This window comes from Calonectris borealis, chromosome 18, assembly GCF_964195595.1.
Source record: "Calonectris borealis chromosome 18, bCalBor7.hap1.2, whole genome shotgun sequence".
NCBI classification, from domain to species: Eukaryota; Metazoa; Chordata; class Aves; order Procellariiformes; family Procellariidae; genus Calonectris; species Calonectris borealis.
Window position 1 is genome coordinate 10875266 of NC_134329.1, and position 27254 is coordinate 10902519.

At 35.9% G+C, this 27254-nt stretch overlaps 1 protein-coding gene across 9 annotated transcripts in view; it reads right to left on the bottom strand.

Moving 5' to 3' along the window:
- The window catches only part of CABIN1 (calcineurin binding protein 1), a 121216-nt gene that overhangs the window by 71575 nt on the left and 22387 nt on the right, over window positions 1-27254 (bottom strand). For 4 of the 9 annotated variants that reach the window (XM_075167908.1, XM_075167912.1, XM_075167907.1 and 1 more), the window contains 9 exons: window positions 22937-23098; window positions 21113-21319; window positions 20569-20714; window positions 18271-18532; window positions 15864-16196; window positions 15044-15195; window positions 14295-14473; window positions 3663-3845; window positions 1626-1963 (listed from right to left, as the gene is read on the bottom strand). In XM_075167908.1, coding sequence (XP_075024009.1) covers window positions 1626-1963; window positions 3663-3845; window positions 14295-14473; window positions 15044-15195; window positions 15864-16196; window positions 18271-18532; window positions 20569-20714; window positions 21113-21319; window positions 22937-23098 — 1962 coding nt within the window. The remainder of the gene's footprint in view (window positions 1-1625; window positions 1964-3662; window positions 3846-14294; window positions 14474-15043; window positions 15196-15863; window positions 16197-18270; window positions 18533-20568; window positions 20715-21112; window positions 21320-22936; window positions 23099-27254) is intronic. The other 5 variants (XM_075167914.1, XM_075167911.1, XM_075167913.1 and 2 more) reach the window with 3 other exon arrangements.

Below are 27254 nucleotides of genomic sequence, written 5' to 3' on the forward strand. Positions count from 1 at the left end.
TAAACCCCAACAATGCTAGTTGAAGCCAACCTGGTAACTACTAGGCTCAAACAGGCAGGATTCAATTTTTCTGAGTTCCAGGAGGAGATGGGTTTAGACAACAATGCATATTTCATACAGAAAAACATTACAAATCACTAAGTTGATATTTATATAGGAAGAGAGGTACAAAAAGCAAAAGAGAAGGCTTCATCAGGAAAAAAAAAAGAATAAAATATTTTGCAAGTAGTTCCTCAGGCAAGGACATGCTATTTGAACCAATAAATTGAAAACATGCAGCCTTTTTTGTTGAATGTTGATACAAAATCATTTGTCAGCAACAGTAATGACAGATTGCAGGAATCTATGGCTCCTATTAATGATTAGCTCCATAGAAAAATTAACAACTGTCACATACAAACAGCATAAGAATGTTTTCAAAACAAGCTATCTTTAAAAAAATGGTAATATGTTTCTGGATAATCACTGTACAGCCAAATGGAATATTCATCATCTTTCAGTAGATTGCTAAGACATGCTACTGCTCAATTCGCAGCAGTACTGTTAATATGTTTTCTCCTATGAGGCAAGGGGTATGATTTGTTTCCATTACATTCCCTTCCCTATTATTCACACAAGCTTCAGTACTGGTGGGGAAGAGAATTCAAGAAGCCATGCAGAGCAGCATATGACATAACAAGACTTCCAAATACAAAATCTGTGAGTTCAAATCTTGATTATGACAATTAGTGAAATAACTGGTAATTTCAACCTACTATTCATACACGTTTTACTAACTGATACTTCAGAAAGACAAAGGATTATAATAAGTAAAATAAAGAATGACATAATTTTAAAACTGAAACAATAATTCATAGCAGAATGCTTTTGAAATTAATTTTATTATGATAATTTTATTATGCAAGGGTCATCATGCTGGAGGAAGCAAGTTATTTTGCCCTCACCTCAAATAGGAACTGATACTATTAAAGTCACCAAGACATTGTTATTCCCGTTTAATCCAAAATCACCGGCTCGTGAGCAGTAGGATCTCTGACTGACTTTCACTCAGTGGTTTCTAAAGCAAATAATTTTGTTTTACTCAAGATGACCTCTATGCTCTGACAGTAGGAAAACTTTCATTCTACAGACAAAGACCCGAGATACCCAGAAAGTCTGTCTGTGTCACATGATGGGTTTACACCAATACTGATGAATTTCTGCTTCCAAGTCGCTTTTCCGTCCACTTAGTAAAATAAATAATTGCTGTCATTTTTACAAGAACATCTTAATTTATGTAATATCTAAAAGGTAATTCTCTGCTGAATGACAAACAATTACTTAGTTCAGTAATAAAAAAAAGAAATTTTCAACTCAACTGGCCTGATTAATTTTTTTAACTTTGATTTTTAGTCATGGAAGTTTACTGTGTCTTTGTCTTTGCTAGGATAAAGATTAGATCTTATCTCCAGACAATCTAGGGGCTGAAGACTTCCCAAACCATAGTTCCAATCCAAACTGCGTTAAACAAACTTACCTGCTATATTTTAACACTGAGACTTCTGAATTAGTACAAATGACAATACAGTTTGTTTATGCGGGCAATAAATACAGCTAGTTAGCTATTGTATCAGTGGTCTGCTCACCTTGTGTGTTTTACTGTATGTGTACAGATATGCCAATCTGTAGAGGCTCTTGTAGTGCTGGGGAAAGCGGCTGAGACACAAACAGAAGGAGGCAATACACTGCTCTGTCAGGAACTTCCGCTGTTCCTCAAGGTCTGCTGGAAGACCATGAGGAAATTCAGATGCATCTCCACAAAGTTCAGCTTTCTTTTTGCAGTCCCACTGTGAGGGTGGGGGGATTGCAGCTTTGAGGGGATTGCCAGAAGCAGACTGAGGATCCGCCAGAATTTTTTGGCCAGTAGGCTCAGCAGGATGGTAAGATTCTGAGCTCTCCAGCAGCTCTTCTGACTTTCCTGCAACTGGAACATTAAGCCAAGACAAAAGTGACAATGAAAATTACAAAATGGCAAATGAAATATACAAAATGACAAAAATTAAATACAACAAATGGTAATCCTTTTCTTCATTAAAGCATAGACAGAATTATTGAGCGGTTCCTGAAAAAATTATGACTATTCCTGATGTTTAATAAACAAGTAACCTTCAGCTCATTAACAAACAGAGCCACACACTGATCTCTCCATTTGGGTTTTTCCCTGAGCAATATTAAGAATTCAGCACACCTTACACAATGCAGGATTTTATATACTGTTGGAAGATGGGGGGGGGGAGGGGACGACACAACAAAATAAAAGTTAAATTCAGTAAAATTCTATTGCAAAGAAAGGAAGAAGGAACAGAAAATTAAAGCCATTCTGCCAAGTGAAATGTATTATTCTTAACAATATACCTAGAAGAACACAATTTAGGCTCAGATAGAATGATTACCAGCAGCTACATTATCCTGGCCTTCTGGATAATGTAGGACCTACAATTCCATCCAAATATTTTTGCAATTAACTTGATAACTCATAGTTCATTTGACCCATCTTTTCTTCAAGGATACCAAATCTTACTTCAGAAAAAATCTGTGACAGTGGCAGCTTCCACGTTTCCTGTTAGGTAGTCATTACTGCTGAAAACATGCATGCTACATGCTGATTAATTTTTTAACTTTGATTTTTTAGTCATGGAAATTTACTGTGTCTTTGTCTTTGCTAAGATAAAGAGCCTCTTACATTAGATCTTATCTCCTAGCAGGCTAGAGATAGAATAAAGTATACTTCATCCTCAAATATGAAGCTGCTCCTTAACTTTTTCTCCAATAAGGCTGAACTTTGAGTCAAACATGTTTTCCAGAACAGAAATTTTTCAAAATTTGCTTGGACAATCTATGTATCCATTATAATTTTACTCTACAGATAGTTCTATGGAAAAATACAACATTTGTTCTAATAAATGGCAGTAATGTACCACATTCTGGTTCCACAACCCGGAAAGGTGGGCAAAATTTATACATTGGTTTTGTTTGTCTTTCCCTACTGAAGTTCAGCCTCTATCTACTGTCACATACAACTGTACAAACATCAGACAAATGGAAATTCCAGCTAATGGATTTTGAAATAATTTTTCCAATGGAATACAGAACATCTAGTACTATTATATATGGAAAAGTTTGGTAGAGAGCAATTCCACTTCTCCACTGAAATAAAGTATCCAATGGAGTAAAACATCAAATTCCCCTGCTTGTGCTCTTCTATATACTGAATATCGAGTTGCTACTGGGCCAGAACAAAAAGAGCATCTATACCTGGGGAAAAGAAAAAAATGTTTGTTTGAGATTATCTTCAAATAACTATTCCTTAAATTATTTGGAGATTTGAAACATTGAAGAAAGAGTAAATAATAACCTAAAAGAAGGCAAGCCCTAAAAGGGCCCCCACAGACAGCTGTGTATCATTATTCTTCTCCTTGTAAGGTTTAACAGGTAGTACAAATTGGGATGATGGCCACATAAGCAAAGCACAGTTCCAATTTTAAGCTACACACATACATGCAGCAGTAATGCCTTATTAAAATTCTCAGTCACAGTGCAGCATATTTCAGTGCTTCTGCATGCCAGAAGAAACATTTTAATGAGAATGTACCAGCTGACATTATCTATTAAATCAGGCATACTCTTTTCCTCTGTAGATCCCAGGGTCTCTTTGCTGGGCACCAGTGTATCAACACAGGTAGTAGAAATCCTCTTCTCTGTGTAAGTCTTCCTCAGGCTGTCTTGAGAACTGGCAGGCTCATTAAACATATCCTGTGTGGAACTGGAGTCAGACAGCACTGCTGCAGTGCTATCCTGACTCCTCTCTGCAAAAGAGAGAAAGAAGGAATGTACCATTTCATACTCATCAAGCTGTTACTTGCATCTTAGTAACAGCAACATAAAACTGCAGCCACTCTGCAAACCTCTTACAAGTTCAATACAGGAACCTTAACAACCACCAATTCTGTTGTCTAAAAGGTATTTATTTTCTTTTAAGTTGTCTACTTCAACTTATCATTTTCATCTCACCTCTTTGTGCTAAGAAATTAAAACCCCAGTCTTCTTTCTCTAGGTATTATTTAAAACTAATGTAATAGAGAGCTCCCTGCCCCACCACATTTCTTCCTAGAATATAATCCTGGAATTTGATTCAAAAGCAATGATGCTCAACTTTGGAAAGCAGTTAGGCTGAGGACACAATATTTCAGCTATTATGGTCCTATAAAATTTCCCAAGTTTACTGTGCCATTTACTTTGAAAAGCACCCAGTATAATTTTGAGTTTGACACAAGCAAAGCTCAATTGACAAGAAAATACCATGAACCACAATACTGGTAAAAATCACTCATGAAGGACAGAAAAATCAGTACCATTAGAGGGCAAAGACTTACACAAGTGATCACTGATGCCATCTATCCTGCAGGTCTTAGATGCTGTACACCAAATGTTCTGAAAGGTGATTTGATACAGCAAATAAACAATCCATCAAAGAACTAGGTCTAAGATAGACAGGAAATCTTTTGGGCTTGAAGGCAGTAGACAGAAGAATAGGAGAAGTGACTTCGCCTTGACAGAGTGGAGCAGGGTACGTTGGCTGCTGACTACATTACAGTCACAACTAAGGTGTTAATCTGCTCATAGCTGTTACAGCACAGGAGAAGTTGTACAGGATCATGACTTTATCGTGGGGGATAAAATTCACACCCTCAGAACAAACAGGCAAGTGAAAACCCTCCAGCCAGGTCTGAAATCTGCCTGATATAACCCAAGTTCTTCCACATCAAGGGTTATCAGAAGCAACCCTGCATGCCTAAAAAATGCAGCTTAGTACCTCCAGCAGAAAGATGCATGCATATTCTAACAGAGATAGGAAATTGGCATTTTTCTGTAATAATGTGCCAACATAATTCAGTGTCCAACAAAAAATTCCAATACAGGCAATTCTCTCTAAATCTATAGCCCAAAAAATTAATTTCTAGTTTCTGCTTAAGATACAGGAATAGCTTAACCAAGAGGCATGTTACATCCATTGTCTAGGTAGTTCCACTGCATTCTTATTCATTAATTTTCTTGATAACATCAAGAAAGAAAATTTAAAAAGCAAAAGACCTTGCTTTGAGATGAGCTGATAATTTAATTAAATTTCTTCTGTTCCATCCGAATTGCACTTGTTCAGGAGAGAGCTAAGGGCCTCCTATGAATTTATTTTATCAAGATAAATCCCTCTGCAGACCTTCAGCTTGCAGATCAGGTTCTGCTTATTAGGATTCCAACAAATTTAAACCAAATTTGATGCACTTCGTAGGCTTTTCACTATCACACAAAGAAAACCTTCCCTTTCAGTGAACAAATCTTAATAAAAATGTATCTTGAAAAAGAATGGGGGAACAGTATTTGCTTCCTAATTGGAAGTTATATAGTTGGTTAATGATTGCAAGTTTAATACAGAAGGAATATAATTATAAAGAATGGGAAGAGAAGGATTCTGAAGAGAGGTCAGTCAAGCTTTAAATGACTCATTTACAAAGCTTTAATAACCTTCTGTGGTACAAATGGATACTATTGAACTTCCAGTTGGCATCAGGAAAAACATTTACAGTAGCTCCCTTGATATTTTTTTTAAAGGAAGTTTCTGCACCTGTGGCAAAGAGGCTGAATTACTTATCTAGGGAAGAAAAAAAAATTGCAAATTTCCAAATGTTGCCATAAGCCTGGAGATCAGTTCTTAAGTGTGGGTTATGACAGATGAAGCATTAGAATGTAAATCAAGAACTGCTAGACCAATACGTGAGAGTGATATCAGTTCACTAGGAAATTGCACTAACTTCTCAGCATGCAAAGATAGACAATGATTTAGCATGTTATATTTCAAATGTATGCATGACAGGGAAGCTTTTCCCTATGGGGAACAAATGTAAATACCTCCTTACAATTAGCTAGCTAGGTCTAGGTATGTATGTTCATTCTCCTTTTCTTTCAATAGATTAACTCTTACTAAAAAAAAAATTTTAATGATATTAACATTGGGCTCCTTAATCACTGAAAAACAGAGGAAGACTACTACTGAGACAACTTCCTATTATTTTAGATACTTCTTGAATGCAGTAGATGCTTTCAAACTAAGTGGGCCTGATGAAAAACACTGCAGTATTTCAGAAATTTGCAGCAACCACCAGTTATTAGTATTAATTTCCCAGAAGTCACAGAGGATGGGTAAAGTTCCAGGGAATGGAAAACAAAGTGTAGTACCTATCTTTACAAAGGATAAAAGGTCAAAGCTATTAGCCAACCGGCCTTCATTTTTCACAGAATTATTTGAGCATAAATAAATCAATCCATTTATAAGCACCTAAAAGATAACAAGATCAGTAGTAGAAAATGTGTTTGTATCCAAGCACATATATTCACATGTGCTTGTAAAGAATTAGTAATTCTCAAACCAAAAATGGCCAAAATGTCATGCTATTGTAAAAGCAATTCAGCAAACTATCACCCTTGAATGTATAATCAGTAACTTCACAGAAAAAATACATAAGAATCTTCCTGTTCTACTGAGCACTAATGAAAATTAAGCTTAATTACAGTGTCTGTATTTGGGACCCACATTTTAAAAAATACACTAACTAGAATGAATTTAGAGGAGAGAAGAAAAAATGATGAGACATTAATGAGATGGCATATAAGAAAAACATTGGGAGAATTGGACTTATTTATCTTCAAGAAGATGAGGGAGAATTTCCAAATACATACGATTAACCAAAATAAAAATACAGTAATTGCTCTTCATATTCACTAAGTACAGAGCAAGAGGCAATAGGTTTTAATTGCAGCAAAAAAATTGCCTTTTTTTTTCCCCCTAATCTCTAGCTTAATTGTTACATATAGTTAAAAAATTGCATAGACAACCTATGGAATCACTGGAGGTTTTCAAGGACAGGTAGACAAATAGCTATCATTTTAGGTTACCCAAGATATACCTTAATATAACAAAAAACCACTGTCAATACCTAAATGCTGCACTATGTAATGCAGAACTTGCGGCAATTGCACCAAGTCACATCCTAACTCTGCTTTTTAAAAAAAAATCTACATGTTTTTCATACATGAAAGTACTATGCTCTTCTAGCCTAACTCACAAATATATCTTATATATATACTAGACAGACACACAGCATATATTTTTACATTCATTGCTTTTCCTTCATCTGATAAGAGTTGACCGTAGTTGAGACAGTCATTAGTGTTACTCAGCCTACAGATCTTACACCACTGCAGTCCGTGACACGTGAGAATTAATTCCAAATTCCCAAATGCTATAGATACCTGTCCTTTTCAAAGATGCAAATCCAAGGAGAACATCAGTGCTTTCTAATAATTTCTGCTATAATTAAAGACAATTTAATGCAACTCAGTGTAATTTAAGAGTTACAAAATTACTGGTTTTAATATTTTGTTTACCTAAGGTATTTTCTTAGTTCCCCCATCTGGCAATAGCAATAAGGCAAGCTTTTCTAAAACGCTAAAGTTATAAGCAAATGATAAATCAAGGACTAAATACTCTTTTGAGGTCCCTTCCTGTAAAGTTTCCTATTATTTCAAAAGCGAAGACAAAAATACACCTGGCTACTAATGTCCCAAAATTATTATCTGTAGTGGAAATGAAGAGAATAGAGAAGAAGGTCTACTAAATTGTGCAAAAACGACTGCAACAAAATTCCTATTAAAAATACGATACCAGATTCTCTCTTTGATATTATTATATTTCGTTTAATTACTCTGTTGCATCACTCCTAAGTTTTACGAAGATTTCAAACAACCTAACAAACTGAAATCTCTATTTGATATAAAGTTAAGTATTTCATGTTTATTTCTAAAGATTAAGAAAATGGCACTTGAGAGAAAAATTACTTTTTTTTTTTAAACTCATTCCTCATAATGTATTCAACTTGTGATATTTCAGTGATTTCTATGTCAGACTATATCACCTACTCTGTCAACAAGTGAAAAAGAGCAGCTCTGGACAGAAGATGTGAAAAGGTCAAAAGGAAGAATCTTGTAAACTTTCCAAGACATTAGTAAAAAATTATTAATTATGATTGGAAAGATGTCATTGGGAAAAAAGAACTTGTGTGTTCACCTGTACTGCCAAGAGCTTTATTCTATCACAGCGAGATCCTGCCAGTCACTTGGATAACTAAGTAGCTATCATTACTGGAACACATCTGTCTTAGATATTAGAAAACTATCTGTAGTCTATTTGACTTAATTCTATGCTTAAGAGCATTTTAAAATTAATTTTATCCTTAACAAAATAGGTTTGCTGGGTTGACTTCCACACTTCCCTATTCCACGCTATTCCTCCATACCAGAAAAAGCCTTTATCACTTTGCTCCATTAGCATTCAGGCACAACACCTGCATGCCTACCAATTAACAGTAAAAAGTTGTGTTACACTTTGGGGAATCTAAATGAGTATTTAATTTAAAAATGCAAGAGGGAAAAAAGGCTCAATATTTCACTAGCCATTACCCTGTGCCAGCATTCTACCATATGCACCATGAGCCCTGTGGACCATATGTTGTAAGCGTCATTGCCTCAACTGTGTCCACTCACAGGGCTGAAGGAGGGAAGAGAAGAGACAGTGATGTGTTATAAGTAAGTGACCTGAACTAGCAGACGTACAATCCTAATGACAGAGATCTTACTGCTACGTATGCTGACCAGGTAACATCTCTCATGGTACAAGCTTACATAATTTATTCTCAGGGGAGCTGAAGTACCAATATGAATGAGGTATTCCGCCTTTGTCAATTAATTACTATGCAGCTCAGTATTCGTGTTGTCTGCCCTCCATTCTTTGAAACTTTTCGGAAATTAAAAGAAGGGAGAAGAAGACCTCTCAAACACCTGCACGTGGGGGTAGATAACAGGCTCAGAGAGCCAACAGGGTATAACTCACTTTTTCTGAATAATATCTTTTTCTGTCTTAAATATCTGAAGGAAAATGTATGCCCAGTTATTACAAGAAGGTATCTGAAATGTGATAAACAATCAGCTACAAGTCAAAAATCAGAAACGAGTGGCACAGAAAGCTTTTCTAAAGAGCTATATACATATGCTAACTCAATTTACAGTAAAGAAGAATCCTGCTGCACAGTTCAGAGCTTGTGAATAACTAACTATATATTATTAACAAAAATAATCTTGTCTCATGCCATAAAGGTGGGTTGTTCACAGGCTGCGGATGTATAGACTCTCTCTCTTTGTCCTGCCTGCCTGGCACCGTATCTCCCCTCTTCTCTTTACTTGTATGTATGAGCATTTTTCTTTATTGGTCTTTAGTCAGAAACATGATGTATCACACAATTCTCATTCTGGAAACAGATTCCACCCATAACGGAAGACAACATTCAGCTCTGTATCAGAAGGCACTTGCACATTATTAAAAACAAAAGAACTGCAGAGATTTGCATGGGAGCAGATTAATTTCTTGAGGACAGCAAGTCCTCTGAATGTTTAAAGGGAGTTCTCTTATAATATGAGTCAAAGATGAGAGTCCATGTTTTGTCTGGCTGCACTGAACACTGAATGTGTTTTGGTAACTTGCAGTCCTATATTGCTGTTCTTCTGTTTTCAAGCGCAGAACAACAGAGTATCTCATCGATGTTCCATTTATTTAGTCAAATCCTTTTTACATAATCTCACACTAAAAGTCAGTGTGATACTTTTACAAATCAGAGAGAGGTTAAATTGGGGAAAGGCAAAAATGGAGCATACTGCAATAAACTGGATCTGATTCATTATTCATGTAGTCCGGTATGCAGTCCCCATGAACATCCAGTACCACATGCCAGAAAAGGATATGTACTGCAGACCGAAAGATTTCATTTTAAACTGCTGGAGAGAAAGAATTTTGAAGGGTAAGATTTTAATGTTCCAAAATGCAATGTGGACACTCTTTATGCACAGAAGTATCCACTCCATCTTAGAAGCTTATTTCACTTTGGCATGAGTGACAACCTGGTACAAAAAGTTTCTCAGAGATCACCTTTGTCTCATCAGGATGTTGAGAACCCCCATTTACAAAAAACTGTGCATCTTCATAACATTTGCAGAATTACAGACCAATAAACTATGAAGTGAGACTTCTCCAACAGCATGAAGCAAGTAGCCTTTCCCAGTGAGTTTATCATGCAGGTTTTGCCAATTACTAAAAGCAAGCCGTGACAGGTAAAAGCAGGAAGAGAATGCCTGGGAAACAGAGATTTGTATAAAGGTTAGAGGCAGCACGGGCAATATTGGTTGCAAAAGCAATCAGGCAAAGACAAACACAAAAAAGGACGATTAGGTCTAACTACACACAACATACTACATGACGTGGATGAAGACTTAAACAATATGACATTTTAACACTGCAGTAGCAATGGATACTGAATACATCATCTGCATACCACCACAATAATACGGAATTGAGTATCCACACAACAAAGGCATATTACAACAAACAAGACCTCACAACAATCTCCTAGTCCACTTTTTGGGAAACAAATTTCTCATTCAGATTTATTTTTTTGATTTTAATACTTTTACTGCTTTCTGAACTAACTTTAATGCTTAGCACAAAATTTAGGTAAATTTAAACTGCTTGAAGTCTGTACTGCGATTGGTCTTTAATGACTACATACATCCAGCCTGTATAAAGGAGGACAATGAGCATGTCTGTTTTGGTATATAACACTGCCCATTTAGCTGTGTAAATATGATGACATCTCAGGTAAGGATAGTCTTGGTCCCCGCTGAGTTCCTGTTTTTTCTTGTTTCTTACTTTGCTCTTGGAAAATAAAAAGAGTCTACACCCTCAGGCTTCTACTATCAAATGCAAGTTTTCATTCTGAAGGGTTATAAAACAGCAATAGGCAGGGGTGACGACAGGAAAGACAGGATTTACAGAAGGAAGGAAAAGATGTTGCTGAAAGGAAGGACAAGAAAAGAGAAAGGAAGCTGTCCATTTTACACACATGACAGCAGCTAGTCAGCCAGCAAATAACAGCTGCCACTCAGCAATACTTCTGTCTCCTTGAAGGAGATATATGCTAGCAGCTGCCACGAGGAAAAAGTAGTTTAGTTCCTTTACAACCTATATTTACTGGTTCCTTTCTCCCATTTCCATTAAATATATGACTTAAACTAGTTATCACCAGCATTCACTGGATATAAAGCTTTTCAATGCTCTCAACTTTAACAGTGATTTCTGCATATCCTGGTCTTCTTTTTCCACCAGCAAAACGTGCTGGAGAGCTACAGAACTACACCACCACATTTAAATATAATGTATCTGAGATAAGTTTGCCCTCAGAACTGTACCTATCTACAGATGAATGCCTGAAGATCAGAGTCCCAATATTTTCAAGAAAAGACATCTGTCTGTACAGTAATTCTCTCCTGCTTGTAATGAGATCGGCTGCACTAGAAGGCACATTGTGGGATATCTTGTTAAAAAAAGAAAAAAGAAACAAACCAGAAACCCCACAAACAACAAACTTCATAGAAAAAATAGAGCTTAGAAGGAACCGCAGGAGTTCATCTAGTCCATTCCTTTCTCCATCAGGATAAATTACATCTCCACAATTCCTGGCAGATGGCCGTATTGCCACTTTTTCAAGACTTCCAGTGCTGAAGCGTTGCAGTATTATACTATCCCCAGGAACGTATCAGGGTGTTTCACTTTTTTTTTTGCTAAATAGTATTTCCTAATGCTACTCTAACACTATTTTCTAATGTCCAGATTGAAAATGCAATTTAACTCTAATACCTTCTGTTCTGTCTCCCATGAACATGGAAATCCTGGGTTTTTGCCTCTAACTCTTTGTACAGCCTTTGACACTATTTAGGTTACACTGCTGTCATGTCTCTCCTTAGTCTTCTCATCCCTAGACGAACCATCCCAATTCCTTCTCTTTTTCCTCACAGGTCATGTTTTCTTGAAGCCTAGCACCCAAAAATGGTCAAAAGAGATCTCACAGGTCAGCAATCACAGGGATCCCAACTAGCATGTTTGCTTGTGGTAACATAGGAAGAGAACTGTATAGGTAAGACTCTTTATAATGCTCTTATTTTGTTTATGTCATATATGATCAACAATATCAATACAAGAGTAAGAGTAAATAAGAGTACTGTCAGGCCTCATAAAGAATAAATATCTAGGCTGAATTTAGGTCCAAATATTCATTCTGTGAACAACAACATAGACAGTTTCAGAATGGTAAAAACCATCAATCTAAAGAGTAGTCAAATGATGGAAATTTTCTTGCTATTTTTAGGAATGGTACAATGGAAATGCAGGCACCAGTTTTCCTCAGTGATGTGATTATGTGTAAGATGTCAAGAGCATTTTACTTCAAAAGTATGTATTTTAATACAAGTAAAATGCAAATGCATGCAGAGGAGCACAGTATATGTAATAATATAAAAGTGGAAGACTTCTAAGCATTGCTCAGCCTGTTAGCTCTCCTTCCATCTGTAACAGCCCCAAGGCAAATATTTCAGTTTTCTGGGCCTCTTCAATATGCTGTATGCAGAGTTTAGTTGTGCCAGCAACTTACAAAACATTATGAATGATGCAGTACTTTGCAATTCTACTTGTCATGGTTACACACAGCCTTCCTAAAGATCACCCTAACTCCGCTCTTTCAGCAGCTGACATTTTGAATTTCTTTGACAGCAGCTAAGATTAGTCCTAGCTAGGCTAAGCTAGCAGACCAAAGAACTGCTACTTCAGCCCTGGCAAAGGTAGACATTCCTTTGCTAAGCAGCCAACTTTGCTCCCATCGGGCAATTACCATGCCACAGTCCATAATATCTTACTTTGAGTGAATGTACTAATGACACATATTGGAGTATTTATCTAACTTATGTGTCTCCTGGGAACATTTCAACAGTCTTCAGGACCTAAGCAGATGTAGTCTTAGGCAGAACTGCTTCTCATAGGGAATATTACTTAGGAAATATTTAAATATTTGCTCCCTTCTGTGTTTGCTGTGTCAAAAGACATCAAAAGGCTAATATAAGACCCTGATCACTATATAACCCATTCACACTAACACACTACATATGATATCAAACCAGTCCAATGAATTACTCCTTATTGAAATGTAAGCATGGATAAAATGAACATTTCTCTATTCAATTTAGTGAAAGAGATGAAGGATCTTCTATCAGTTTCATCAAGAATTATTTGTTGGGGAAAAGGAATAAATTCACCTTGCAGAGTTTCCAGACATATGAACGTTTGTGTCAACAAAGTTATTTACAAATTACCGTTCTTCAGAAAATGACAATAGGAAGCAGCCCACCCTCCAGAAATAAAATCATATCAAGAAGAGCATTTCTGTGGGGTCTGCCACATTCTACCAACACTAAGCTATATGTTGCAGATATTTTACTCCTCCTTGAGTGCTGACACACATAGATCCATATGGATTAACAAATGGCCAGAAGAGCAGAATCGGAATAAAATTCCTAGCCAAATAATAATGTCAGGTTACTTAAATTAATTTCCAATATATATGTATATTGCAAAATCTTCAATAACAATGTGAAACCACCCTACCTTCTGCATTTATAAGCCAATTATTTATTACATCACTTTATATTCTATAGAGATGAGCTGCTAACCAGTCATTGTAAATGAAAAAGAAAAATTAAAAGATGAAGTCTACTGGACTGTCATGCAAATCACTTCGTGCTGAAACACAATATATTCAAAATAGTTGCCACCTGCCTCCTTCAAAAAAGGATAATACTGTTTTGTTTTGCCTTTTTAACAATTTGTCTTGTTTCATCCACAGTTCAAATCTTCACCTGGTCGTTTCACACAGGCAGTGAAACAGTGTCCAGTCTTCTAAAGACCAGACCCACATCTTTCCTAATAAGCTCAGACAGACATTTAGCTCTGGAGAAAAAAAAATTATAAAAAAAAACCAATCACTGAAAATTCAGTCAGCTACATACTCCTCCTATCGACATTCCCATTTTGACTAAGTGACAGGTGCCAATGGTGGCAGGTGACAACGTGGAATTTTGTATTTAAAGCTCTGACTGTACATTGATTCTATTTAAAGCACTGAATTTATAAAGGTAATGAGCTTCAATATTGCCCGTGTTACCACAGACCCATCACCCTCCTGGAAATGAGCAGTTTGATCATTCCTGGTCAAACCCCCCATGATTAGAGCACCTCCCTGTGCTGCCAGTATTGAGAACAGGGACTGTACCGTCCGGCGTTGCCTGCTGACGGGGTTTTTTACATTTGACGTAATCGTGGTCAACTGGAGTGGCTGTGTAAGGTGGGGATGTCAGACCTGGACCGGAGGATGAGGGGAGGGAAGTCCCAGGGCCCGGCACTGTTCCAGCTGAAGAGTGAGAGTCTTCATCAATCATGCAAGCTTTTTCCCTGGGAGGGGCAAGGAAAAAAAAGAAGTGTTAACATACTAGGGACATATACAAAGAATAAAAGAAGACTACATGTTCTTACAATATTTCCAATACAGTAATCAAATCTTACTAACAAATTCTAAATGATGGATTTTTAGTACAGGTTATATTCCTCCCTTGTTGCTGGTCAATAGTAAAACATTCTTTATTTTGTAGTTGCTAATGAGCCAAATTATGGGGACTAAAGTCTCATATCCTTTAAAATAAACACCTTTTGCTTTGCATTTGTTAACAGTTGATAAAAAAAATTAATTTTATTAATAAATAAAAACAGTGGCTTCAAGATCACAAGATCAAAATGGATCACAAGATCAAAACTGTTCTATTTTGTTCCCTTTCCATCTACATTGTGCTAATTATTGAGAAGACCTGAGTGGCATATAATTTCGGTACCTGAAAACTGCAAACATTAGAATTGATTCTAATCACTTTGTTTTGTTTATATTTCATTCAGCTTCATTTTAATAGCTTATTATACAGTAGTTTATAAGTATGCTTTCAGAGCATATTCCTGGAAATTAGCACTCACTTTTCTGCAACTTTTGGGGTGTTCTTCTCCTCACCCCTGGCAAATGGTCCCTCAGAAGCTTCTTTCATGAAACTAACTAGTATCTCTGCATCTACTCCAGAGTCTGGTTTCCCCACAAGTTTCAAAATAGAAGCATGAAGTCGAAAGTATACCTAGAAAACACCAAAGTCCATTTGGTCAGTAGAGAATTCATCGCTCTGCAACCTATTATAAATAGTCTCTTCTCTGTAGAAACTGCAGGAGTTAGTAACGACAGTAATCTGTGACCTAAACTTACCTGAAAAGGACTTTTCCTGCCTTTGAAAGTCGCTTGTAAATTACAAGATCTGAACACTGTAAAAATTTTATAACTGCAACCTATGGAATACAACAATGAAAGCAGACCTGGTCTCCTCAGAACCAAGTCACCACTGGGTATATTCTAGATCCACTATTTTTACCAGACAACACCGTGAAAGCAAAGGTGTTAGGACTACTATTCCAACTCAGGCATGAAGTTATGCTTTCTTAGGTATGAGATACTTGTGAAACCTATGCACATTTGATTTTGATAAAAACTGACTAATGAACTGTGTGCAGCAAATCGAGAAGTGGAATTTCTGCCTGTCTGTCCAATACTGAGACTGTAGACATAAACTGTCTTTAAAACAAAACCAGCCTGAATAACAGGCTCCATTTTATTCTCCAAGTTAGTCTTGTAAATGTTCCCAGATGCAGAGCACCATATACATACGCCTAATAATATGAACTAATAATAACTGGTATTCCATTATCTGTAGAGAACAAGGTTGTCAAGCCTACGTATTTAATTTTCTTTTACCTCCAATGCTTCCATGGCAAGTTCTGGTGGATTATGGTAATGAATCTTCTTTGGATATCGGGCAGCCTCCTCATGCAAGTAATGACCTGCCTGTTTGTAATGAAGCAGATAGACAACGGGAGGTTGTTTCTGCTTCTCTGCAATCTTTCCCAGCATGTAGTGAATAAGCCACTCCTCTTCATCGCCATCTCCCTCACAGCGAGATGCTGACGTAAAACACAATTTGGCTGTCTCCAACATACTGTCTCGACGCTCTTCCATCTGTGATCGAATGAAGTGTTGAGAATACATGAATTCACTGTGGCTGGGATGAAAAATTCTAAAAATACACTCCTGCATATAAAAGCGCATAAACAAGGTACATCATTTAAAACATTTTCAACCTAAAAGACACAGAACATATCCAAGTGATCAAATACATCCTGACGGCCCACAAAATGTGTTTATGGATAGGTTTTTGTTCATTCCCGTAACTGCTGACACAAATAACCAGAACAAAACAGTAAGACAGAAGTGTAAGAATATGCATATAAATACAAATCTGAAAAATAACAAACCAATATACATATCTACAAAAAGCAATTTTACCACTTTTTCAGAGTTGTAATTATCTTAACTCTTCAAAGAAAAAAGGAATTATTTGTTTTGTTCTGCAACTAAAGTCTGCTAGAGCCACTACGGACCTCTATCATTTGTGAAGAAATGTCTTTTATCTTGCTTGCAATGCATCTAATTTTGAGCTGAATATGGCAAGAATACATTTCCCCCCCCCCAAATAAATTAAAACCAGCAGGATAAATTAAGGTTAGCTGCCAATAAAGTCACATAAAAAACTAGGTCAAAAGATGCATTAATGTATTTTTCTCTCTTTGAAAAAGAAGTTTATAAATTTAAATTGTTGGGTTATAACAGTATCCTAAGCACTTGTTGGACTTCAAGAACTGTAACATGCTCTTTCCTTTCCTAAATATTTTGTAAGGAGAAGAGAATAATAAGGTTTTTATGTATGAGAAACACATTCCTGAAGAGATATATCCCTGGAAGGGAGTTTATATTGTTCCAATTTATATTTTATTACAATAGAGCTTTTCTTAGTAAATTATGCTATTCTAGTACATTCAGTTGACAAAAGGAAGATTTAAGTCGTCCTAAATAAACATTCTGATTTAATCCACAACTTAAGATGGCTGCTCTGTATTGTACCTTTTATATGAGAATACAAAATAACCCCAGCATTATCCCTGGAATTCTTGAGCAAGTCCCTCATAGCCAAGAGACCGCAAGACAGTAAGACCAAACTTTTGATAGATCAAAGGCATAAAATGTAATAACTTCATTTTCTGAGTAGTTAGTTTTGGAGCTCTTGGATGTAATAACCCTCAGAAAGAAAACTCTATTGTTAGCTGTCATTTCAAACATAATATTTAATAAACCATCTGCTCTCCTTTAATATGCATGCTTACATCATCTTTCTTCTTAAAAGGTCAAATGCTGTGTAAGTGTCTATAGGAAGTGCAATGTTAATACAGTTATATAGGCAGCTCAGACACAAGACCCATCTCCTTGCTGTAAATATGTTCTCCTGGAAACAAAGGATGTTCCCAATACTGTTCTCTATAGTTCAAACACTGAAAGTTTTTACAAATTACAGCAGACGCTCAGGAGCAGCACTTCTTTTTTTCATTCTGCTTCCAGCTGTGGACTACATAATATTAGTAAGTCAGCATAGTTAAATCAGAAATAGAGTTTACTGGTCCAAAAAACCAGACAAAACATTTCCCCTAGCAACTCTTATCACTATCAGAGAGTATTTGGAATTGCTCATTTTGGCTTAGCAATAAACTTCATAATAACTCTAACTTTTTCATCCTTGTAATGCATAAAGAGCTAATGAATTTATAACAACTTTTTCTATGAAAATTCTATCATCTCCTCATTTTGATCTTTTTTTAAGTAAATAGCCCAGAAACATAGAAAAAGGGGAGGATGTCTTTAGATATAAGAGATGACATATGGACACAGATATCAGAGTAATTCCTGATCTTTTCACTATTTAAATATGTATACATTTCACCTTTTCCTGGAAACATTGTACGACATTTACAGAAAGGTAAGGTAAATATAATTCCCCTTTCCAGAAGGTTACAATAATTTTGTGTCACCTTTGAAAGATAATTCAAAGATCAGGCTCAAACTAATTTTACACAGGAAAAAGAAAGAAAAAAGCCCTTTAAATATTGCTTGACACCAGCAGCTTATACGAGTGAATATTAGAATTTCCAATATTACAAGTAACCATACAGCCTGATATGTGGTATACAGCATGTAAACATTTAATTTAAAAAGTTATTACGTTAGAAAAGATCATTTAAAATATTCAAAATTTCATACTGCTCTCGGATCCCACCTGCTGCACAACTTCAGGGGGGAGTTCTGACTTCCACTGTTTAAGTTGTCGGGATGCAAAAGAATGTAGGGCATAGGAAATGGTGCCGTATTCTATCCACAAGGAGAGATTAGAGCCATCAATCTCTAGGGCTCGCTTGAAGCAATTCAAGACAGGAGTAGAGTGCTTCCAGATTGGGCCATCACTTTTCAATTCATTAGAGTTCAACTTGTCCTGAATACGACTTGCTCGAGCCAGAGCCATGCCAGCCCATGAATCAAACCTAGGCAAGCAAGGACATAACACATGAACAATTTTCCCCCTAAACATTACACGAATGGCATAGACAAGATTCATTTTGTTATATCCGCAACTTTCTCATCCTTTCATCATATGCTCTCTGAAAACAGATTTCTGCATCTCCTCCGCCCCTCATAGTGGAACAGAGGCTGTATAGCCTAAATCATACAGATTTTATTAAAAATGGTTTCCCAATAAAGCACTGTCCCCAGTAATTGTCACACATGAAAAACAGATGAAACAACAAGGTTTATTTGCCATGCAAAAATAGCATATCTATGCTTCTCGTGGTAGCACTCCCATTGATTTCTTTTCTCAGTAACCATGCTGTCCTGTCCAAACACTGCTTTATTTCTGTATGTCGTGGTTTAAACACCACAAAAAAACAGGACACTGTAGGCCAGCAGACAGCCATTATGACATTTTGTATTGTTGGACTGAAGTGTGAATGGTCTTTATCATCATCATTTTCCAATATAAAAATCACAAAAACCAAAATGCATTCATGTAGGAAAATTCTGATGAACAATAGATTGCTTACTGAGGTGACTGTTTAGGATCGAGTCCTGTGTTTATTAGATCACTGACAATACAACGTGAAGAGTAGTTTTCATATTCTATAATCTCACATTAACATCTGTGGTCAATGGCTCTGGAATTTTTCAATTTTACCATGATTCTAACACCAAAGGAATAATCATAATGTTCTCACATTTTTGCTTGTAATTTCTTGCTGATTTCAACTGAAAACCCATTTCTGGGTCAAGTGACCTCAATAGTCAGATTCCCGAGTGGAACGGAAGGGGAACTGTAATACAGACATTTGAAGAATTAACATCTCACATGACTGGGGTAAAAATACTATGCTACCACATAAAACATCCTCTGAGCAACAAAAAGTCACCCATTAAAGTAAAAAATGCATTCCACTGTCATTTATTTATGAATTTAGGTTTTAAAGTATGAAAACTACAGAAAAATGGAGGGGGGGTGGTAATTTCCTTATCAGGCTTCAGACAAGAGTTTTAGCAATATGCTAATCACAGTTCCCAGACTAGAAGATTCAATAACATTAAACTACAGCTATTTCCTCTGTAGATTTCACACGTAAAATTGCTCTGTGCCTTCACCTTCCCTTTTGTCTCTGTTATGTGACTAGATTTAGAAATAGTTTTCTTGTCTCAAGTCTATCAAACTAGGGTATTTGTTACTGACTCTGATTTACCAACTTCAAGGAGAATTAAAATGATAGCTATCATCTAATATGCAAATATAATCAGTAAATGTAAAGATAATTTAATATTTTTATTAATCTTTAATTTTTAAGTTCTTTAATTATTTAATCTTTAATTAGTAAATTTAAAGATTATTTAACTTCATTTTAGAAGACTTACTCAAAACATGCTTTATTTTTAAGACGAGAGAGCTTAAATCTTGGTGATATTTCAGTAAGTTGTAAATTATCAAGAAACAAGCTGGTTTAGTTTAAATATCACTTAAATACTTTACTTGAGCTTGTATTCTCCGAGTAGTTCACTAGTAGCAAGACCAATAATTTTAGAAAGAGGTCAACCTAAACAGTTAATCCACTAAAGAATGCTATTTGTGCTATAGCTTATGCTATTAAACAGTGACATTTTTCATTCCTTGTCATGTATGAACATGACAAAACAAAGAACAAAAGGTGCAAAAGAGAAATATTGTTTCGGTCCTTGCCCTTCCCAGTTATTATTGATTTTAATTTAGCCTCCCCCTCCACTTTCATTTTTTTGTTTTATTTCAAAACAATCAAATATTGAACACTAGGTTTTGGTTTTTGTTTTGTTTGTTGGATTGTTTTAGAGATGCCCTTAATTATACAATCTACCTATGATAACGGATTGCAGGCGGGTTTTTTAGTTTGGGCTTTTTTTTTTTTTTTAACTTCTGAAACGAAAATACATCTTTTGTTGTCTGCTTTTCAGTACTGAAAGAAGTGAGAAGAATGAATTATGTGCAGCGGGATTCAATAATACTGACCTGTTTGGACAAATACAAATGTCGTGCATGTAGAATTTAATGGCCTTAGACTGTTCTTTATTCTTGAAATGATAGTCTGCCAGAAGATAGTACAACTCAGTCACCACTGGTGGAGAATAGTCTGCACCATCCGGGAGAGATGGTGCCTGAAAATAAATCAACAGTAAAGGTTCATATTAAATAAAACGTTCATATTAAATGAGCTGCACACTTGCTCCTTCCTTGTAGTGAAAGTAGCCTTTTCATCACAGAATATGAAGGTATTGAATATGAAGACAGTGAAAGTATTCCACAGATACACAGAGCACTTGCAAACACTAATGAACATCTCATACTGACTCCATATTAATCAATATTACATCTTGCTATTCCAAGACTAAAAGCTTTGGTGGTGTCACTCTTATTTCATTTAAATGCAATTACCTGGAGGAAATCCAGAGTCATGGAATAAATCATTCCCCTAACTATCTCAAAGTCACCATAAAAATAACAACAGTAATTTTTACTCCTTTCAATTTTTTTTTTTAAAAGCAATTAATTATACCTTACTGCATGTTCCTTCAATATAGGCAGATACGGTATCTAGGCTCAGCATAGGCTTGTCTGTTCGAGGAACAATTGTAGCAGTCTTCTTCAAAAGGTTGGCCAAATCGGCAGACACAGTACTGGTTTTGTAACTATCAAATTCCGGAAGAGTTTTAGGCTTAAAATATTCAAACATGAACAAAGCGTCTTCCCATGTTAGATCAACCTGAAGAGGGAGGTAGATGAGAGGGGAAAAAAATTACCTCAAATTCCAAAATTCAAAAGTCTACTAACGATGAGTTTCTATGGCTTTTCTAGTTCGTAAGAATATACATATTACTCTAGCAGGAAACAAATTAAACCTCCCAAGAATAGAACAGGTGTTCTAAAGGCACCATTAATTTATGCTGCTCACAAATATAGCATACTGCTCACTGATTTAAAAGATTAAGGTATTGGGCTCTAACTCTAATGTCTGTCACTGAAAAATAAAGTCATTTTACTTGCTTAGAAGAGTTGCTCAGAAAAGTTGTTTATAAGCGAGAATCAATTGCAAGCATCCTGAGTGACACTGAGATCATAGGTAAGATATGGAGGAGAAAAGCTCTACACCTTCAATTTCAAACTCAAAAATTCAAGAAGAATTCAAATTCAAGAAGAATAAGTGAAATGGGAATCAGACAAAATTCTGAGACTCAAAAATCTTCAAACTCTCTACAGAAAGGTACTTTCAGTATTTATTCCTCATTTTCCCTTCTCTATCTTGAAAACAGTAAAAAAAAAAAATCTAAAAAATTTACAGTTCTCTTCTGCTAGAATAAGTTTTTCTCCTTTTATTGTTCATTTTATTCCTTAAAGTCAATTTTGCTTCTGTACTGAAAATGGGGAAGTCACATTACTAAAAATCAATTTGTCAATGATTTCAGTAAGAACTTTTTCATCCAGAATTGCTCAAACGCCACAGATTTTTTTTGGGGGGGGTAGAGGGTAATCTCCTTATATTTCCCTTTTTCTTAGTTATTCCCATTTTCTCATTATCTTCATTTTCTAACAGGTAAGTTTAAGAGACAGAATTCACACATATTCAATGAGTAATAACGTAACAGTATTTGTGTATTTTAAAAGGTTTGTTCAAAGGAGCCAGATAATTGTTGTGCTTGTATGAAATTGTTTTTCATTTATAATTCTATGATCACATGCATTTGGTAAATGCAAAAATCATCTGAGGTTTTTGAACAAGATCAGTGAAGTTTCAAGGCAGAGAATTGCTGACCTGCTTTTTCTGTCCCTTCTTTAATACTACAACCCTCTTCCCAAGGCACTCTGTAGTTGTTCTTCTCCCAAACTCAACTGAATTCACACATTTCTCATAAACAGCTACCAGATATTTACCATCATAGATTTCAAAATAAGCTATAATATAATTTACTTGCATAATTTTTAACAGTGACATTCATAAACTGCAAGGTTGGCTGCTAAAGTTTTCTTCTCTCAAGCTGACTTTTTTCCTTTCTAATTTTCCTCAAACTCGAACTTCTTCTCTGTTGAAAACAGGAAAGCCATGGCTCAATAAAATCAATTTGTCAGTAGTTTCAAAATGGCAGACTACTGTGAATAAGACTATACTAGCACTTCATTTCAAATATCTGACCCTCTATATTCATAAAGGCTTCCATATTTTTTTAAATTAGTTTATTTTCTACATTATGTAAAATACATAAGTTTTACAAGGAAATAAAAGTAATCTTTCTCCAAAATATTTTAAGATGCATTCAAACCAAACAAGGGTATATCTTTCATGACATCAGGATATTCCACTGACATTAAATAATACATATCTTACCTGCTGTACTGAATGTTCTTCTAGGTACCTTGCTTTGCTTTTTTTGCTAGGGAAACCATATAAACAATAAAAACACTGTTCCAAGGCTGTTTCCAGCTCTTCTTTGTATGGATGAGTATCTTCAGAAGTGGATGCTGCAAGTTCTTTCTGTAGTACCTGAACCTACAATGCCACAAATATCAATGAAAAAGTCATCTGCAAGCTGAAGATTGCATTAAGTTACCTAGCTGTCTGAAGGCAGATGATGAAAATGACATTAAGGAACTATACATATGTTTCCCCAATTAAAACCAAATATTACCCATATTTCTATAAACTAATCTCACACAAGTAATTTCAATGGCACTGTAACTGCAATAAAGTGCTTTTATTTTTTTTCCTATGTTAATTCATGAACTTTTGTCTTTAATCAATGAGATTAGATATCAGCTTAATGTTTCAGACTTCAGATCATTCAAAGTGTTCCACTACACTCCAAGTTGCTTCTGTGAATATAAACACTACAGTTTGTCAACCCTGTGAATAAGGAAAAGGCACAGAAGAATTTCTGCCCGAATACACAAAATGAATTTCCTCTGCATGGAAAAAGGGGGATGGAGAGGACTTTGCAGAAAAAGAAGGGATGGCTAATGAAACTCTGGCTAAAAGGGATATAGAATTGCATAGTATGAATAGTATTATACAGATGGCTACGCACCAAGGAAAGTGGCTGGATTGATCCCAAATGACTAAACAAGATAGCAAGTTGCTATCTTTAGCTTCAACATTACAAGAAAAAGTACCCATTAATAGCATATTTTGGAAGATGCTATTACTCTAAAACATTCATTAAAGAAAACTGCAACTGAATGCCAAAAGACAAAAGATAGTTATTTGAAAATTTTCACTAAGCTTCCTTAAAAAGCAAACCAAAAAAGAACACATTCCAGGAAGACATTTCAAAGTCAATAGAAACATGTTCACCAAGAATAATCTGTGTAGTGGGATTCTGGATCTTTATTTCAAAAACAAAACCCACACTTAATCACTGAGGTTAAGAATCAATTCCAACATGTTCCACTATGAAATTTATATTAAAAACTGAAATGTGTAAGTAGAAATTACATTCATAATATCTTACATATCCAATGGCAGTATGTCATGTGTGTGTCCCCAGTATCAGAGTGCACCTGTTATGTCTAAAGAAAACTCACTTGAGGTGGTAGAAGAGAAATGCTTCTACTGTAATTGTCATTTGGGAGACTGAAGGGTAAAGAAAAATACCAACTTCTCCACTGTCATTTGCCTCTAAAGTTTTAGGAAGCTGTATACTACCAGGAGAGTTCTATTAACTGATAAGTAGTTTCCTTTAACATTTCTCCTCTAATAGAAAGCACCAACTTTCATTTATTAATTTTAGTAAGATCTGACTTCTCCAAATGAGCCACATCCATTCCTCCACACACTGGTTAACTTAGTTTCCTCAACTGAAATTTTGCAGTCATAAATTGAAAATGCAAAACATTCACTTATTTGCAATTTGTATAAAAGCTCATCATATTACTTTTACAGTACTTCAGTGGCCTGTTTATCATCATTCATCATTTTTCAACATCTAGGATTGTAAACTCAATTATTTATGCATACCATGCATGCTACAAGAAGCTTTTCATCACGATTGGCTTTCTTGACACTACAGACACTGCACATTATCACAAGGCAAAATTCTGTCATTCTACATAAAAGAAGCTCATCTGTAAGTGCTGGGATTAACTATAAGATGTTAATACTATTCTACTTAGAAGATCTGTGCTAAGAACACGGTACTGTTTGTTAAGAACCAAAACCCTAAAAAATAAGAGTAAAGACAATTCTTAAAAGGCATTTCAATGAAATTTTGAGTCACAGCAATCATCTGAGTCACAGCAGACACCTTATTTCCACTACTTTTCCTATAAGAATTTGTGAACAACGTTTGAAATTTACGAAAAGTGTAGATAAGTAAGTTGAAAGGAAGATGTAAGCATCACAGGATACTGTAACAAAAGCATGATATTCCTAACGCTGCACACAAAATCACATCTAACACCAGTAACAGAATTCTCACTTGAATAGTGTTCAAAACAATCTCCTGTGTTCTTATTCAGCTTTTAAATTCTTAGCAGTAACCCAAAATTGTTCTTAATAATTCACACTTTGACTATTGCTAAAAGACTTAACCACATATTAACATCTTCTCTTGCACACCACCTTCAGAAACAAGCAATACAATGTACTCAAGCAGACAGTTCACCTACAGAAGGTGATCATTTAATAGTAGTTTACAAAGCACATTTTTGTTTAACATTCTTGAAGCTACCTTTCTCTTCAAATAATTCATCCCATTTTATCTTCGTCTTTCCTTACCCTTCTGACACGCTCTTGTCTCTGGAAACGAAATACTTGTGCTGAATAATACCATATTATATTTTAGTTTAAGAATTGGGCGATTCTGTGGCTGAAAACTGAAGATTTTGTTCAAAGTACCTGATGACATTTGCAAAGATCTAGCTGTAAATACATTCACAGCTCTCAATTATCTGTAGTTTATCCAGGTTCACAGGGCACACTATCAGATTCCCCAGGCGGTGGATACAGGCACACCATACAGACACAATTTAGATTCATCACTTAGAAGCACTGCATCTGAGGGCAAACTCAAGTCTGGAAACAGGCTATCTATTTTCATGAAGCACAGTGCCTGAGCTAATCAGCCCTCTGGACCCGAGGCAGATCCATGCAGAGGCAACTCAGGTGTATCAGCATTATGCTTCTAATACCAGGGGGACTGAGGAGAGTAGGATGCAGGGATAATCTAATAGTCCTACACTGAATCAGCCTCAGTTCAAACACTGTTCATTAGCTCCAGCCCCACCAGCGTGAGCCGACTCCTGCAGAACCCCTCAGGCTCTCCATGCCATCCTTCCTAGCTGTCTAAATTACAGTCCTGGACACACTGCTGCTCAAATGCAGAGGTAGATGGGGTCTGGCACTGAGCTGTGGCTAATAAGCTTCAGGGAGTGCTGTGAAGGGAAATTAAGAGATTCCTGAGTAGCTCTATGCAGAACTAATCATGATGTTCTCTTGGCTGAAGGTAATAAACCTCAATGAAGTCAAGCTGAATCTGTAAAATGCCACTGAAATATCCCTGTAGAGCACTGCCCAATGAATGTCACGGTACCGTATTACCTGGGTTTTGCCAACAGCCAGGCTATCCCTGACTGCCAGCACAGTGAAAAGCTGAGTGCACTTCAGTTTCTAAGCTAAGGATAAAGTGAGGAAACAGCAATACACATAGAAATATTCTCCTTCAATCATGGGAAATTTCTTTTCTGGTGTAACAACTAGACCTCAAGGAATAATCTTAAAAAGGTCAACAATGAGTGGGTAATCCCTTTCATCTAATAATGCTACAGCATTACTGCCCAGACACCCGTTTCTGGAGCATATTAGATCTTTTTACACACCCATCTCAACAACAGAGCAAAGAACAGCCTTCAGACACTGGGAAGGACAGACTGAAGTAACTTTTCATTCTCATCATCTTTGTTCAGTAGATGAACTCTATATGTATATTTGAAATTATATATAGTTAATTACATGAAAACAATAGAATTACTTTTTTTTTCAGTCTGCGGTATAAAAATCAAGGCAGGTATAATCAAATGAGTCAAATTTCTCAACAGCAGAACAGCCAAATACATCACAGCTTCAGGACCAAATACAGGTAACACCACACAGCCTGTGAGCAATCAATAACGTTCCAGATGCGTAACTGAGGACAGACGATGGCCTGCAAATCTTTACTCTTGTGATTTGGAAGAAACAAATAACCAAGTTTAACTGCAAAATTCAAAACTGAGTTTTCCTGGCTGACAGTTAAGTATGCTCTTTTTTACATGTTCAATAGTATTTACCTATATTGAAAATGTGCAAATTTTACATAACTCTTGACAAATTCAGTTCTGTGAAGTAAGCAACTTACTTAGAATCACTAAGACAAGATAAATATGGAATCCCACTGGGTTACTTTAGCAGCAATTTTAAAGTAGTAACACTTCTTTTTCTCAGCTTGTGAAAAATGTACAGTACTATCAGACCGCTACTATCAGTACGTTATTCCTACTTCTCTTTCAAATCCCTGGAACAAAATAAAATACTAGTTCAAGATGCAAACAGAGGAGAAAAATCAGAAGAAAACAATTATTCTTCTCAGCGAGGTTAAATCCACAGACCAATGGGAATTACGACAGGAAAGAAACTGTTCTCGGGTTTACTTTCAATTTCATATCAACACTCA